Here is a 17,448-nt window from a genome sequence, read left to right on the forward strand (position 1 = left end):
AAATTATTTTTTGCTATCCACCCCAGCTGGAATTTAGACCAGACTTACAGGCTTTCTGCTCCTTCCTTCAGTGAAGAAGAGTCTCCAGGGTCCCTCTAGTGCAGGTCAAAGAAGTCCAGTCCAGCTGAGTTCAGCTCCCTAGGGCCTCCCCAGCCAGTCTCCTGGGCCAAGAGCTGGCTTTGCAAGGTAAGGATCCACTGTCAGTGTTGGATTTCGGAGTGGAGGTTGAGATGGAGAATGACTTCAACCTAGCTCAATTTGGGGGCTGCTTTTAGGTGTTTAGTGCCTCCTTCTCTTCCTTATTAACTCCCACTCCTACTACAGGTTGGTGTGCTCAATTGTATGTCTATAGCCTGCCTCCATCTCCCAATCTGTAATCCAGCAAGTCTGTCGGGGTGGAGGGGTGTGGAGCTCCATGGGGGCAAGATGATAATTCCATTCGGTTTTCCTGTGCTTTGGAGTTTGCATGGCACTTCAACGAGTCTTCTTGTGCCTATCCTTAAGAAAGTCTGTGAAGTCTGATGTGCGTGGCTATCAATCTCATTTACAGCTCTTCATGGTGGGGCTTGGAATAGGGCGAGGGGAGGAGGTGACAGGGAGAAGACCTGGGTACCCTCAGTAGATGTTCTGGAGATGTTGAGAGCATGTTGTAGGGGCTTCGATTTGGGAGGTTCAGTGGGAGCCCGTGGAGGTTTCAGGCATCTAAGGCAAAAAGAAAGAGGGGAGAGTTTGGGGGCGGGAGAACGGATTGTCAAAAACACCCTCTCAAAAGCGTGTTAAAGCCTGGGAGTGGAGGGTGGTCTAGGAGAGTCGGGAGGGCAGGGTGGGAGGAGAGGGGGATGTGTGGTGGTGGTGGTGGTGATGGTGGAGAGCCCAGCTGCAAAGATGAACAAAGCGGGCGCTGTGCAGGCTGGGGGGGGGGGGTGCTGCTGTGGGAAAGGGTGGGTGGGGGGACCTTGGGCTCCAGCCCCACAAGGGCGTCTTCTTTGGCTGGCCAGGCGGACGGGACGGGGGACGGGGGCGGGGACTGGCGGGAGGGGGGCGGGACAGGCTCGCTCTCCTCCTACTTAGCGAGCTCCCGGGGAAAAGCAACAGTGTCCTCCTAAGCCTGAGGCCACCGCGACCGAGCCGAGCCAGGCTAAGGGACCAGTGTCTCCCTGCCCCCACCCCACCTCTAGGTAAGAGCGCCCCGTCCCACTACACTTGCGGGTCCCATTCGCTGCGGTGCTAGGACTGGATAAGGGGAAGTCCCTGGGGCCTGGCGAGAGCCCTGAGATCAGCTCTAGGCTAGGGAGCTCGGCAGAAACCCGTGGGGGAGAGAGGGCACCCCAGGTGAGTGCGTGGGGGCGAAAGGAGCGTTATGGGGAGTTTTCCTGTGAGCCTCTTGCTTTTGCCTTCCTCGGCCGCTGCCAACGCCACCGCCAGAGGGGGCCGTGACGCTCTCCCCCCCTTGGAGAAACTCTGATCCTGGCCCTATCCAGACTCTCCCGCCGGCACCCAGGCGGCCGGGCGGACACTCGCGGGGTATCGGGCGGCGAGCGCGCGCGCGGGTTTTCGTCCTCCAGCGCCCCACACCTCCCCCTCTCCGCCCACAGCAGGACCTTGGGGCGGGGGTATCTCCTGTGACGTCTCCCCCGCCTGTCCCCAGGCCGGCCGCCTTGATGGACCAGGAAGGGATTCGGAGTCCGGCTCAGAGTCTTGAGCGTCTAGGAGGGCTGCCTGGGGGTGTCCAGGAGATGGGAAGCCCGCCTGGGGCCTCCCAGGCACTCCCCAAGGCCCCACGTCCTCGGGGGCCGGGGAGGCCGCCTGGGGCGCCTTGCCACGCCCGCGCGGTCCCTATTGGAATCCCTAGCGGAGTTCCCCGAGCGGAGGCTGACCCAAGTCATCCGGGCTCCCCCGGGATAGGGAAGTGCGGGCGGGCGGCTGGGTAGGGGCGCCGGCGCAGGGTGGCCGAGTCGCCCGCTAGCGCTTCCGCCGAGGCAGGCTCGAGTGGGGACTTGACCGAGCGACCGCACAGCCCTGCCGGGGACCCACGGCTCTGGGGCGGGGCTGCATTCTGGGCCGTTAGCTCAGCGGTCCTGGAGCCTCCCGAGGCTGACTCATCGGGCGGCGGGCTCACCCCCCAGCCGTCAAACGCAAACGCAGGCGCCCCACCACGCCGGGCTCCCACGCGGCACACACGCACGCCTCCGCGACACTTCGCACACCTACGTCCCTGCGTCACGCCACCCAGACACACCCGGACCCGCCCACACGCCGAGGCCTTCCCACGCACTCCATGCCTTGCGCCTCACAGGAAACCGCCCCGCGCTCACGCAGCCCCTCACACCCGCAGCCCCGCTTACACGCGCCCCAGCTCACACATGCACCCCAGTCACACAGCCCACCTCACACACGCACCCCAGTCACACACACAACCCAGCTCACACACGTACCCGTCACACATGAGGCCCCAGCTCACACACGAAGCCCAGCTCACACACGCAGCCCCAGCTCTCACACACACACCCCAGTCAAACACGAGGCCCCAGCTCACACACGAAGCCCAGCTCACACACACTGCCCCAGTTACACACACAGCCCAGCTCACACAGCCCCAGTCACACAGCCCAGCTCATGCAAGCAGCCCGTCACACACACAGCCCAGCTCACACAAGCAGCCCGTCACACACACAGCCCAGCTCACACAAGCAGCCCGTCACACACACAGCCCAGCTCACACAAGCAGCCCGTCACACACACAGCCCAGCTCACACAAGCAGCCCGTCACACACACAGCCCAGCTCACACACACAGCCCAGCTCACACAAGCAGCCCGTCACACACACAGCCCAGCTCACACACACAGCCCAGCTCACACACACAGCCCCAGTTATACACACACAGCCCAGCTCACACACGCAGCCCGTCACACACACAGCTCAGCTCAATACACAGCCCAGCTCACACACACAGCCCCAGTTACACACACAGCCCAGCTTACACACACAGCCCAGCTCACACACACAGCCCATCACACACACAGCTCAGCTCAATACACAGCCCAGCTCACACACGCAGCCCGTCACACAGTCTAGCTCACACAGCCCCAGCCACACACACAGCCCAGCTCACACACACAGCCCAGCTCACACATGCAGCCCCCTCACACATGCAGCCCCAGTCACACACACAGCCCAGCTCACACCGCAGCCCCAGCTCACACACGCGGCCCCTCACACATATTCAGCCGCCCTTCCCGCAGCTGCCAGGCTGGGAACGGGCGGTGTCTGTGGGGCCGCCCCGTTTCCCGGCCGCGCAAACAAGCGGCTCCTTCTCTCTGCCCCGCCAAAGAAAGGCCGCTTGTCAGGGGCGGGCGGGCAGGCGGCAGCGGCAGGCGCCCAACACTGCGGCCTTGTCCCACGCGGGCAGCCTGGGCAGGAGCAGGCCGAGGGGTGCAAGGGGCCGCTACCTTTTGGAAACCTCCCTCCCTCGGCCCTGCGGACCGCGGAGAGGCACCTTTCCACCACCGGACACCCAAGCAACAGCCCTCGCTCCATCCGCGCTCTCCCGGCTGGCTCCCCCTCTCCTCGGGCCGCCCATCTCTCCTCTCTTCCGCCTTTGGGGTCCCGGTGGGCCCCAGCCTCCCTCTCCTTCGCCCCATCTCCCCGCCCGTCAGCCTCCCCTCCGCTGCCCTCGCGCATCCCCAGTCTTCCCGTCTGTCGTCGCCTCCACTTGAGGACCCGCCTGTCCTTTCTTCCCCCGACCCCTCCACCTCTGTGTTCTTCAGTCTCCCCGCATCCTCTGCCCTCGGTCTTCCCCTCCCCAACTTGCATTTTTTCCCATCTCTTAGTCTGCCTTTCATTTTCCCCTTCACATCCCGGTGGCTCCCCTTCCCCGCCCCGTCCCTCTGCACACCCCCATTCATCTCTGTCAGGTTTTTCTCATCCTTAAGTTCTCTCGTCCCCCTCCCCACTCGGGCGTCCCCCGCTGGGCTCCCCGCCTCAGTTTCCTTCCCTTCCTGACTCCTTCCTCTGACGGCGGCCCTTTCTCGAGGGCGGATGTGCGCCTGGAGGGCGAAGGCGGCGGCCGAGAGGACCCCAGCTCGGCCTGGCGGGCCTCTGGCCACAGCCATGCACCGCTTGGGCCGAGGCCGAGGCCGACCCCCAGGGACACAGGTGAGGCCGGGCGACCCGCGGGGCTCCGGGGAGCGCCCGAGCAGTGGCCCCGCGAAGGGCCGGGTCTGGTGCTCTGGGTCTGGCTTTGGACCTCTCGTCCTGGGACTCCGTGGGAGCCCGGGAACTGTGTCAGTGCCCTTTGGTGCTGGAGCCAGTCGGCCCTTCCTTGGCCTCCTTCAGGCGGGGGCCGAGACCCCCGAGAGTTCACTCTGGGTGCTCCACTCGGCGGAGAGGGCTTCAGACTGGTGTCCCGCGTGGCTGGGGTGTCGGCGCATTCCCGCGGGGGAGGAGGCCGAGGGCCCGGGCCGGGGTCACCTGCCGGCGCCCCGGCCTTGCGCACAGAGGGCCTTGCCTGTCGCTCGTCAAATCCAGACACCTGGGCCTCCGCCACTCGGCTGCCGGGGCGGCACTGGGGCGTCTGTACCCAGCGTGCGGGAGGGCCCCCAGGGCCGGACGCGCACCGCAGGGGTCTTTTTTTGGCCGCGGGGCCGGGCGGGCGGGTAATGACAGCCGGATTGCTGGGGAGCCGCGGGCCAGATGGAAGCGGGGCCGCAGGTGAGGGACGTCCCTCGCGCAGCGTCACTCAGCCGCCGGGGCCAGAGCGGGAGTCAAGGTGAGGGCGCCCCCAGGTGGCCGCTCTCGGCCGCGGCGATCGCCCTTTGGGAAAGCACCGCCTGAGTGCAGGGCAGGTTGGCCTGGTGTCTCTTTCCACTTCTCTTGGATCAGGTTACTGTGCTGGGGCCACAGCCTCGCACCTCCCAATCTCTCCATCTTTTCTTATCTTCTCCCTACACCTCTCTCCTTATCTCTCCCTTTACTTTCGCCTCCTTATTCTCTTCTCTCCTCTAATCACTCTTGTTCTCCATCGGCCTTACTCCTTTACAATCTTTATCTCCACTTGAAGTTCTTGGGTGTAAATAAATGAGCACACCACAGCTGCCCCACACGGCGATAGTGACCAATACTCCAATATGACAGATAAATAAACTAAGGCCCAGACAGGTGAACTGCCTTGCTCCAGGTCACACAGCTCATAATAATAAACGGGGCCAGGCGCGGTGGCTCACGCCTGTAATCCCAGCACTTCGGGAGGTCGAGGCGGGCGGATCACCTGAGGTCGGGAGTTCGAGACCAGCCTGACCAACATGGAGAAACCCCGTCTCTACTAAAAATACAAAATTAGCTGGGCTTGGTGGCAGGAGAATCGCTTGAACCCGGGAGGTGGAGGTTGCGGTAAGCCGAGATAGCACCACTGCACTCCAGCCTGGGCAACAAGAGTGAAACTCCGTCTCAAAAAAATAATAATAATAATAAATGGCATTAAGTGCTTTGTTTCACAGAATGCCATTTAATATAATACCTGAATTTCAGACAGTCCTTTTTAAAAAACTGACAGCTTTATTGAGGTATAATTTATATACTATAACATCCACCCAATTTAAGTATGCAATTAAAAGATTTTTAGTATATTTACAGAGCCATGCAATCATCATCACAATTTAATTTGAAAACATTCCCCCCACCCCACCCCCACCAAACTTGTGCCCTTTTACAGTCACTCCTCATTCCACCCCTAGCCCCAGGCAAGCACTGATCCAGACAGTCTTTTTTATTTTTTTCTATTACTCTAGTTTTATAGAAGAATGACTTGATAATCAGAGAAGTTAAATAACTTGTCTAGGATCTTATAGCTAATAAATAAATAAAGTCAGGGTAGAATTTAAGGCTTTATATATCCCAGTCTAAAGTTCTTTCTACCAAAGGCTGATGTTTCTCCTTCACCATTATTTATTATTTTGTTTTTCTTAACCCCTTTTTTACATAAACTCCCCATTCCCAACCCACTCTCTTGCCCCTCCTCCCTCAGAAAATGCTGAGGGATTTCCCTGAGTCTAAGGAAGCAGTACAGCAATCTTTGTCCTTGGAAATTCTTCTCCATGGCCAGGAATTCTGGGGAGGTGCCAGGCCAGCTTGGGGCTTTGCATAGGTTAATGGTGTTTTCCTCCCCTCTTCCCTGGCAGTCTTGGGGTGGGCCCCAGCCTGGGTTCCGGCCTCTCTTCCGCCAGCTTGGGTGGAAATGGTGACGGAGATGATGCAGTCCAGGTCCGGAAGGGTGGAAGCTGGGAGGGTAAATTTAGTAACAACATAGCTAAGGTCCTCGGGACCCACTGCCAGGGTCAGACACTCCTTGGAATGCGGGCTGCTGCCCCTACTTCCTTTCCAAGTCCCCTGGTAGATGGCTTGAAGAGAGAGTGGAGGGAAACCCTGTTTCCCTGGGTCTGCCTCCTTACCCCTCAGCCACACTCTTAGCTTTCCCCAGTAACATTTCAGCAGCAAGTGGGAAGTTTCTCAGCTTAGCTAGTTGGCCAAGGGATGGGCATGGGGGCATACATTAGTACACAAAGGTCCTCACATCTCAGATACCAAAAACATGAGCCAGGGAGAGAGGGATGCATGGTGGGTGAGGGGCAGTGGGGTGGTGGTGGGGAGTATTCAAGTTCTGGCTCTGGAATCTGTCTTACTCCTGGTTCTAATGGTTTAAGCTTCCTATAGCACCTAGCCAATTAAGAACCCAAGAGTTGAGCCCAATATTCCCAGTATTAGTTATCACTAAAGTTTTTTGTTTTTAATTAAAAAAATTTTTTTTTAGCTGATTGTGTTGGGTTGAGGTTGCTTTCTGGGGAAGAAAAGGTGTAGGAGTTGAGACATCTGGAGATAGCAGGAATGGCTGAGTTTTTCTTTTGTGTCTCCTTTAAGAAAACATCCTACTAAAGCCCTGGGAAAAGAGACAAATGGTGAAGAGGAGAATGAAAGGTTGCAGGAGGGAGCTCCTGTTTTAGCCCTGCCACCTACCTGGGGGCCCTCTGGCTACCAGTGTCCTTGGAGGGGCTTCCTTGCTGCCTCTCCCACTAAGGTAGATTTTCCCCACCCTGCTTAAGGCTCCACAGGGCCAAGGGTCTTCAGCTGTCAAGACCTGGGTTCTGAGTAGCATAGGGCAAGAAAGCACAGAAGTATAGATTGGGCCCTATAGGACCGTTTGTGCTTACAGTGGCAGGGGGCAGGACTGGTATCCATGCTGTGGCTGGCTGGAGACTTGGCACTGCTCCCAGACAACTCCCACCCAAGCTCTTTAGCTGCCTCTATTTCCCTTCAGCATGAGCATTTGGGGAATGATGGTGACTGGTGACACCTCTGCCCTGAGAACCCTGCCACAGAACCTACTTCTTTCCCTCTCCTGCCCTGGCCTCCCCACTCACCACCTTTCTGCTGTGTCCCTAGGAGCTCTGGAGCCTTAGGACCATGGACGCTCTCAATAGGAACCAAATAGGCCCTGGATGCAAGACCCAGACCATGGTGCAGGTGAGTGGGATCAGGGCTGTGAGGCAAGAGAGATATAATAGGGATGGGATCAGCTCTTCTACCCCCTTGTGGTCCCAGCCCAAGGATGAAAGGAGCAATTCTGTTCCTCTCTGCCCTTCCCCAGGTCCCAAGCCTATTAACAGCTCAGTCTTTATCTGAATCAGGTTAATTGGTTCACCCAGAAACTACCCATCGAAAGTCCGAAAGCAGTTTACAGATTAACCCTGGGCTGTATCACTCTCCTTGATCCATGCCTCTATCTTCCCTGTACTTGAGCTTAGCAGGGGCAAGCAATGGCCACGTGGATAGCCATGGACAAGTCAGCAGGGAGCTTGATTGGCCTTCCTCTACAGTACCCCTGCTGCTTATCCAATGCCACCCCCACCCCCCACCCCTTTCTCCTTGCTTCTGTTTTAATAGACAAAAGGCGCAGTTAAGCCAAGACTTGCGATAAATCCAGTGGGACGAGTTAGTGGCCTAGATTCAGACCTAATTACAATTTAGTGGAATCATGCTCTGTGTAAGATTTTGTGCTAAGCCTTTCAGCACCCTCAGAGCCCTTCGGAGAGGGGCAAGGGCTGGAGAGAGTGCTGGTGTGACTGGTTTAGAGTGGTAAGGTGCTGAATCTAATGATGCTTGTCCTCCACCCCTACTACCTACAGAAAGGACCCTTGGACCTGATCGAGACAGGCAAAGGGCTGAAAGTGCAAACGGACAAACCCCACCTGGTGAGCCTGGGCAGTGGGCGACTCAGCACAGCCATCACCCTCCTGCCGCTGGAGGAAGGTAAGTGTGAACAGGGCATCTCACTCACCACCCCTCTATCCTTATAGGCATTCCTGCCCTGGAGGCCCAGCTCCTGCATGTGTTGGGGCCCTTCTACTGTCTGCTGGTGCTCGCCTCCCCACACCACCAGCTTGCTTCCCTTGTCGCTGCCTCCCCAGACTGCCTGCCTTCCTTGGTAGATGATCTGGTTCCACGACTGGGCTTAAAGATCAGCTTAGAAACAAGGAGGAGAGGCCAGGTGCGGTGGCTCACGCCTGTTATCCCAGCACTTTTGGAGGCTGAGGCAGGCGGATCACGAGGTCAGGAGTTCTAGACCAGCCTGGCCAATATGGTGAAACCCCATCTCCACTAAAAATACAAAAATTAGCCAGGCGTGGTGGCACGGGCCTGTAGTCCCAGCTACTCAGGAGGCTGAGGCAGAAGAATTGCTTGAACCCAGGAGACAGAGGTTGCAGTGAGCCGAGATCGTGCCACTGCACTCCAGCCTGGGCAACAGAGCGAGACTCTATCTCAAAAAAAAAAAAAAAAAAAAGAAGAAAAGAAACCATGAAGAAAGCACTGAGAGAAACAGGAGAACACACTGCTCTTAGCAACCAATGTGGCCAAGAAGAAAAAGGGCCCCGCTCCAGGGCATTGTCTTGCATGGGAAGGTATACCATAGACGGAGAATGGAGAGATGGGAGTCAGGGCAAGATCTCCCAAGATAAGGCCCTGGCACAGCCCCCTTCACCTTTCAGCTTCTGCCCGCCCTCTCCCCTCTCCTGGCTGCACTTGTTGCCTGGGTGATACTACATTCTCCACATTCTCCAAATACCAGTCCCAGGGGCTCTGTCAGCGGGAGGGGCTGTTCTTGCTGCAGTTAGGGGAGAGCCTGCACTGAAGAGAGAGGTTGCACTGAAGAGAGAGGTTAGCAAGGGAGACGAAGTGTTGCAGGTAGCAGAAGTGGGGAAGAGAAGAAGGAGAGAAAGGGAGATTTAGAAGAAATGAGGAGTAGGATGAAGGGGAGAAAGGATAAAGGACAATAGGGAGAGGCAGTTGGGGGAATAAGGGAAGATCTGCAGAAAAGCTGTCTTCCTTCTCCATCTGTGGAGTCTAGGTCCTACTGTGTGCTGTCTGGGTCTTCCCATCTCTGGGCCTCCCATTCTCAGGCAGAGTTTTCTCTGTTTGAGAACAGCATCCATCACTTACTGTATAGACCAGGCTCAGGGGCCTAGTAGGGGTGGCCAGTGGTGGGCAGAGATTCTCCCTGGAGTAGGAGGTGGAAATATGTTTCCATTGTGGCCCTCCTTGCCCTGTCACTGCCTCCTCAGCCTGGACAACCCCTCTGATTCAGTTTGCCTCTTGTCTCCAGGGAGGACGGTGATTGGCTCTGCAGCCAGAGACATCTCACTACAGGGCCCAGGCCTGGCTCCAGAGCACTGCTACATCGAGAACCTGCGGGGCACCCTCACCCTCTACCCCTGTGGCAATGCCTGCACTATTGATGGGCTCCCTGTCCGGCAGCCTACCCGGCTCACTCAGGGTAAGGCTGGACACCTCCAGATGGAGGGGGCCTCTGTTTAAAGGCTTGTGTGTATTAGGCACAGGGGAGGCTGGCTGTCGTGGTTGCCATGGTAACTGCCTGAGTGACCATACTGGGAATGGAGTACTCAGGTGCATCTGGATGTGCCTAAACAACATCCCAAACCCTTTCAGCATCCAGACATGTTTTCAATCTGCTTTTCTTCTCTGGTCACCCCCAACCTGTCTTCACATACTATGGGGAGAGAAGAGGTTCTGATTCCCGCCATCAGAGGGCCTGGGGCATGATGGCGTTGTTAATGGTTGTTGGGGAAGAGCAATTGGAGCAGCAGTGAGAGGGTATCAATGGCATTGTTCCATGATGCCAAGAGGAAGTTGTTTTGAGAAGCTGGAGAGGAGGACAGTACTTCCTGATGGGGATGGGGCAAGGGTAAATCTGAGGACATGCCTGCTCCTGTTACAAGACTGCTGACAGTAGCTTTTGGGTCACGAATATAACCCAAAGCAATAGGCCATTCTGTTGTGTACGGTAGCTCTAAAAACTAGGCCCCTGGCTAGGCATGGTGGCTCACACCTATAATCCCAGCACTTTGGGAGGCCGAGGTGGATGGATCACTTGAGGACAGGAGTTCGAGATCAGCCTGGCCAACATGGTGAAACCCTGTCTCTACCCAAAATACAAAAATTAGCCACACGTGGTGGCACACGCCTGTAGTCCTAGCTACTCGGGAAGCTGAGATAGGAGAATCGCTTGAACCTGGGAGGCAGAGGTTGTAGTGAGCTGAGATGGCACCATTGCACTCCAGCCTGGGCAACAGAGCAAGACTCCATCTCAAAAAATAAATAAATAAAAAATAAAAATAAATAAAAACTAGGCCCATAATTACTGTGGTTAGCAGGCAGGTAAGCGGTTGGCCCAGGTAGCACTTTGACAGACCAGGTGTGCTCACCCTGGAAACAGGGTTCTGGGCATCAGTTCATACAGTGAGTTGTCAGATTAGGAGAATGAGAAAAACAGATTTGGGTGGAGGTTAGAGGTGAAGTTAAAGGCTAACAGGAGGACAGGAACTTTAACAGGAGGACAGAGCTAAGCCTGGCTCTGAGCAGGCTCTGATGGTCTGGCATTGTTTTCTGGGGGCTCTTACTGCCTAGAAGCCCCTTGGAAGTGGCCATCCTACTCACTCCACTGTCTCCTTCTCTCCTCTTCATCCTCCTTAAGGCCTTTCAATGTCACTTCCTTCACAGCTGATCCAGGAGACCTGACACTTCCCCCGTCTTTTTTTTGATACGGAGTCTCACGCTGTTGCCCAGGCTGGAGTGCAGTGACGTGATCTCGGCTCACTACAACCTCCATCTCCTAGGCTCAAGCGATTCTCCTGCCTCAGCCTCCCAAGTAGCTGGGATTACAGGCACCTGCCACTGCCCGGCTAATTTTTTTTTTTTTTTGACCCCAGTCTTTTCTTCCTGCCCTCGGGTAGGGGGCAGGGCATGGACAATTGACTTCAGGGAGGCAGGTCCACCAGCAGCAGTACGTAGGCCCTTGCCTTCTCCAGGGATTCAAGGTCTCTGACTTTGGATGAGAGGAGGAACCCCCAAAAATTGGGGCTTGGCTATGATGGCAGTGGGTTCCTAACAGTCCTGTTCAGTCTCAGAGAGAGCATCTTCTCTAAGATTTGGGAGCATGGAGATGAGACAATAGAGCAGCAAGGAGAGGCAGGGCAAAGTTCAAAGAAGGCCCAGCACTTACCACCCCCGCCCCAAACCCATCACGTTCATCGGTAAGAACATTGTTCCCCTGCATGTTGTGAGCAGGGTATGCTTCTGTTGTCCAGTCTTTCCAATGCATCATTTAGCTCCCTGAGAAGGGGAGAGCCTAGGGCTAAGATGGAATTCTGAAGCATTTCCTGTTGCCCAGTGACCCTTCCCGACTCTTCTCCAGCCAGAGGCCTACCCAGCCAAGTATGTACCCTCCCACTCTCTTCTGACCCTAAACCCCTTCCCATTTTCCCTCCCCAACCCCCATAGCCTTCTTGTCTGGGCTCGCCTGTCTCAGAAGCTTGGCAGCCTGTGGAGGGGTAGGCAGAGGCACAAAGGAATGGGTGTTCTTCTCCCCAGTCCTCCCCCTCCCCTGGGCTCCAGGAGCTGAGGGTTTCCTTGTCTCATCTCTGGAGCAAGGCACCAAGCCCAGCCCTGCCTGGCCCCACTCCGGACATTCTTGGGAGTGTGTTTCCCTGGAAACTGGGTGGCTCGGGGGTGCATGTGCTATCTCTGTGTGTCTGTGTAACCAGAGTGTGTTTATGTAGCTCCGGATGTGTTTGTGACTCTGGGCTTATGAATCCTGTGTTTGTGTCTTTCCTTGTGTTTATCGATCAGTGTGTTCAAGTGGGCGGCAGGGGTGAACTCAGGACTGATGGTACCAAAATGTCTGTGTGTGTACTCCTATGTGTATATGAGACCTCACTAGTCATATGCCTATCTGTGAGCATATATACAAGACAATCATTTTCCCTACCTTGTTCCCCTAATCTGGCCTTGTAGACGGGACCCTCCTCTTTGAAAAACAAGGGCTACTCTGGGAATAACAAGGAGTGTGCTTTGGCCTTAGATGCATCATTCTGGGCACTGTGCCCAGCCATAGGCAACTTGGAGAGACACACTTCATGACAAGCAGAGATGGCAGTGACAGGCTCTTCCAGCAGGAATATGCCTGGGCCAGGGGAAAGGGGAGGCAGGCAGAAAACAGATGCCAACCTTTAGCACAGAGCTATGAACATAGGAGCATGAAGTGCGGGAGCCAGGAAGGTCCTGATTCCACCCCCTGTACCCAGGCATCTTGGCACATCCCACATTGCCCTCTTCTCTACAGAGCAAGGGGTGGAGCTGGGAATAGGACCAAGGGAATGAGGAGGAATCTCAATCTGGGTCTAGGCTGCCCCACCCTGGGACCACAGCGCCAGACCACATGAAAGATCTGGGAGGGAACCAAGCAGGGAAGGACCCAGAAAGCCACCAGCTCAGGGCCCAGGCTGTCTAGACAGTAGGTCCCCATCCACTCCTAGCATTTCCTCCGAGCCCTGGTCTCCAGTCTCCTTCATTCCCTAAGCCTCTCACTGGTGGGTAGGGGCTTGTGTGAGGGCCAGCAGAGGAGTGTGGCTGGGGAGCCGGATCTCTGGGTTATCCAGCTGCCTCTCTCTGGGATCCAGGACATTCAGCCTCTTTTTTTTTCCCACCCAGTTATTCCATCTGTAAATTGGGAGTGAAGCCTTCAACCTTTTTCTGTTATGAGACTGATAACAATCTTGACTAATAAAGCTCAAAAGAAGGAGGGCAGAGCAAGGCTCCCAGCTTCCCACTTCTTTGTGTCTGCCTCCTGCCCTATTTCTCATTGGCGGGCATCCTCTGTGTCTGCCTAGGCCTATCCAGCTGGCCCTCACAGTTTCCAGACCGATGAATCACTCTTCCTGAGGAGATTTTTTTTTAAAGCCTCCCTTCATTTTGCATTTGACCCTATATGGTTCTTCCTTTTTCCTCAGAAGGGAATAAGATACGTGTGCACATGTGAGCGTGTGCATGTGTATGCATATAGTTGGCAGCATGGGTGAGTGGGCTAGTGGGCTGTTTAGCAAGAATGGAAAACTTGCCTGATTATTCATCTAAGAGGTTGATTTTATTTCAGAGTTTCTCCAGGGACTAAGTGAAAGGAAAGCTATGCCTGGGTGAGTGTGTAACTAAAAGGAGTTGTCTGGGGGATGTGTGCATGAGAATAAAGGTGTGTGAGAGACAGTGTGTTTAATGAGGGTGTCTGTGTGACTCAGAGCATGCAGAGATGAAGTAGTGTCAGTGTGACTGAGCAAGTGTTGGTGTGTATCTGAGAGACACTGTGTCAGGCTGTGTGAGCTGCTGAGAGCATAAAACATTGTGTCCCATAAGGCTCTGGTGTGCAGGGGCCAGGTCCCTGGAACAAGAGGAACTCTCTGGGGGACCTGGCTGGATGGTAGGTATTAATACCTGACTGGGCCGGGTGCAGTGGCTCACGCCTGTAATCCCAACACTTTGGGAGGCCGAGGCGGGCAGATCACCTGAGGTCGGGAGTTCGAGACCAGCCTGACCAACATGGAGAAACCCCATCTCTACTAAAAATACAAAATTTGCTGGGTGTGTGGTGGCGCATGCCTGTAGTCCCAGCTATGGGAGGCTGAGGCAGGAGAATCGCTTGAACCCCGGAGGCGGAGGTTGCAGTGAGCCGAGATCGCACCATTGCACTCCAGCCTGGGCAACAAGAATGAAACTCCATCTCAAAAAAATAGAACAAAACAAAACAAAACACCTGCCTGACTCAGAATCTCAGCCTGACTTTGCGGGCTCCAGATATCTGTTTCCCAAGTAGGATGGGTACCTTATTGGGGTCGGAGGGCTCTTTGCTGGGTCTAGCACAACTGGATGTTGTGGCTGGGGTGCGGGCTGGCTCCCAGGGGCCCAGGAAGTGGGCTGGCCGGAAAGGGCAGTGCCTTGGTCCACTCTGGGTCATGAGTTGAGCTATGGGGAGTGGGGCCGGAAGAGGAGGTGTTTAGGGTGGAGACAGGAGGTGGGCTGAGTGCTTGCATTGTACAGAGCACTGCTTTGGCCTGAACTCCCAGCCCAGGGTGACCTTGTTACAGTGGCAGCCTGAGCAGGCCCTAGTGACCTAGCTGGATCCTGTAGAGCCCCTGCTCTTTTCCTCTCCCTCTCTCTCTCAGATATGGACCCATGGAATGTCAGAGCTGACTTTCTGTAGATAAGGAAGCCGAGGCCAGAGGGTGTGACTGGCCCAAGCTACTACAGCCAGTCAGGGCCGGCCAGCCCAGCTGCCACTGACCTCTTACCACAGGGGGCTGGGAATGAGACCCTGTCCTTTGCTTGGCCCCACTCCTGCCTCCTGGCTCTTCACTCTGGCCTCCGTACTTACCTCTCACCTTTCCTTCACTCAGTCACCTCCCTTGAACCTTTCCTTCCCGCCCACTTTTCTTTCTGCCCTCGGTGCAGGATCCCAAGCCGGCTCCCTTTCTGCATCCTCCCGCCCCGCCCTCTCCATCCAGCTCTCCACTCGTCTCCTCCATCACTTCCTCTTCCCCTCCTCCTCTCCTTTGTCCCTCCCTCCCTGGCTCCCTTCCCCCGCCGCTGGTGGCCGGCCCGCCCCTCCCCGGGCATTGGCGGCTGCTCGCTGCCTCGCTGCTCGCTCCGAGCCTAGAGCCGGCAGCTCGGGAGGTCGGCCCGCCCCCTCAAAGGCTCCGGGCGGGCCCGGGACCTGGAGGGCCCGAGCTAGCGGGGGCGAGCGGTCCGGAGGTCCGGTTTCGGCGGTGAGTCCTCAGCCCCGGGCCAGCCACAGTCCCCAAGCAGCCAAGCTTGGAGAAGCTCAGACTGGGAGGGGCGTCTTGAGGAGGGTGGGCGGGAGGAGGGGCATGGGGTCCTCTGACCTTCTTTGGGAGCTTGAGGCGGAGAGACTCGATTGTGTGTGTTCCCTGAACATTTCTAAATGGGGATTCTGGGCTTGGGGGCACTTCTCAGCCGGTAGACCTTATCTTCTCCAGCGCTCCGGCAGTCCCCTCCTTAGGACCCACCTCCCTCAGATGGGGTTAAAGAGTCCTGGTTAGAATGAGGGGAGTCTACCTTATGGCCAAGGAGGGTCTCTGATAGGAAGGACCAAGGCCCTTCCTCCCATATTCCCTTCACTCGGTCTCCCTTTGGCCAATCCATTCTATTTGTGTGACCAGGAGGGCAGTGACAGTAGCTCTGAGAGTGTGTGAGCATGTACGCCCATAAGTCTGTTGTGTTACTATGAGTGTGTATGAGTGTGTATGAGTGTGAGCCTGTTTGTGTTGGTGTTTCTCCTCTGCATCTCTCACAGATAGGATTCACCCTCTCCTTCGCCCAGTTTTTCCCCTCCAGACGTGCAGCTCCTCCACCCACCTGCACACAGCTGGACCCTGATCCCCTCTGGGCATGGGGGACACTGATCATGACTTTGGCAGGATGGGCAGGGATTCCTGGGCTCCCTGAAAGGGCTGGCCTTTGCGGGTTGGGGTGGCAGTGGGCAGAGAGGAGGCTTCTTCCCAGAAACAGGCTGGCCAGACCCCTGGGGGCTGTAGGGGCCAGCATCGGGGCAATTCCTGAAGCTTCTGCATGCAAATAGAAAGTTAATTTGGGCAGGAGCTGGGCTGCTCTCAGTCCTGCTGCCCTCCTGCCCGCTCTATTAATACGGATCCAGCTCTGCTGCCTGGCATCACTATTTATAGCCCAGAGGCAGCACGGCCACACCCCCTTATGTGGGGGAGGGTGAAGGGCTGAGGAGGGGGCAGAAAACACACAGCTATAGGGGCCCAGGCAGAGGACCCCTAGATGCCTACATCCTACTTGGGTGGGCCTGGCACTGCTGGGCTGGAATCCACTCAGACTCCCTGCCTCCTTCCCAGCCTGGACTGTGTGGTCAGGCTCCTGATCCCTCCCACCCACGACCCTGGGTTGAGTGGGTCTGTCTAGACCCTGTGAACTCGTCACCAGTAGGCTTGTTAAATGGCTAAATGGAGGGGGAGGGGCTTGACAGGGCTCTTTCTGAAACAACTGTGGTTGTAATTAGGTGGACAGTGTGGTTGGCTATTATTTATTCCAGTTTTGAATACTCTGGGATCCTCTTCTCTGATTGGTGACTTGGCAGGGAAGGCTCCCTCTCTCTCCTTTAGAATTGTTGGTGTCTGGCTGCCTGGGAGGGCCTTTGTGTATGCCAGGATAGTGAGTGGCTTTATCCACTATGGTTATCTGCCATGGGCTTCTCAGCCTACTAAACCCCCAACCCAAGCAATGCCCAGGATCCCAGGAACAGGCTCCTGAGCTTCTCAGTAAGGGACCTGCCAAGGTACTCACGTGGCCTGGGATGCCTCTTGCCCTTGCGGCCTGCCTGAGCTGAACTGTCTCAGCGTCCAGGAATGTAGACTTCTCTGCCAGTCTTAGCTCAGACTGGCATGAAGCTTGGGGTGCCAAGTGGCACCAGATTGGGTAGACAGGAGGCTGAGGCCGGGGGCCAGGGGTGTGGACAAATTGAAAGGATTGGTGGTAGAGAGCAACAGGGCTCTGGCTTCTCCCAACATAGTATCTTCTGCAGTAGCCCTCCAGCACCTGGTGTGGCTGGGAGGTGGAGTTCTGCTAGCTACACTTAGGCGCCTGTGGGCACATCTGCCACTGTGCACACTCCAGGTGCCCCTGGCTACATTTTCCAGCTCCCACATGCCCTCCCCCTCCAGGTACTCACACTTCCCGGGCAGGACTGGGCTTGTGTCTACTGCCTGGGAATGTGCTTGGCTGAGGCCGGGCCTGGTGGCCTAGTCTTGGCCTGATGCCAGGGGAGACCAGGGAGCATGCAGAGGGTGCTTAGTCAGAAAGAAAGGTGGTGGTCGCTCCCTAGACTTGCAGTGCACAGCTCTCCTAAGGTCACAAAACAAGAAAGAGTGGGAGCAAATTCAGGACCCCCCCCCAGGTCATCTGACTGATCCATGGTTTTCCCCCTTGTTCCCTATCTCAGAGCTTTTTTTTGTGACCCTGGAAGTTGCTGCCTCTCAGACTGACTCTTCTACCCTTCTACCCAAGGGGCAGA

At 56.3% G+C, this 17,448-nt stretch overlaps 1 protein-coding gene across 35 annotated transcripts in view; it reads left to right on the forward strand.

Moving 5' to 3' along the window:
- Window positions 1–1,050: 1,050 nt before the first annotated feature.
- The window catches only part of PHLDB1 (pleckstrin homology like domain family B member 1), a 50,606-nt gene continuing 34,208 nt past the window's right edge, over window positions 1,051–17,448 (forward strand). For 27 of the 35 annotated variants that reach the window (XM_034933825.3, XM_055094934.2, XM_055094935.2 and 24 more), the window contains exons 1-4: window positions 3,894–4,157; window positions 7,437–7,517; window positions 8,180–8,303; window positions 9,655–9,825. In XM_034933825.3, coding sequence (XP_034789716.3) covers window positions 4,041–4,157; window positions 7,437–7,517; window positions 8,180–8,303; window positions 9,655–9,825 — 493 coding nt within the window. In that variant the 5' untranslated portion in view covers window positions 3,894–4,040. Of the gene's footprint in view, window positions 1,179–2,599; window positions 4,158–6,914; window positions 7,072–7,436; window positions 7,518–8,179; window positions 8,304–9,654; window positions 9,826–14,977; window positions 15,161–17,448 lie in introns of those variants that run through there. The other 8 variants (XM_034933834.3, XM_034933835.3, XM_063608830.1 and 5 more) reach the window with 7 other exon arrangements.

Source organism: Pan paniscus, chromosome 9, assembly GCF_029289425.2.
Source record: "Pan paniscus chromosome 9, NHGRI_mPanPan1-v2.0_pri, whole genome shotgun sequence".
Taxonomy (NCBI): Eukaryota; Metazoa; Chordata; class Mammalia; order Primates; family Hominidae; genus Pan; species Pan paniscus.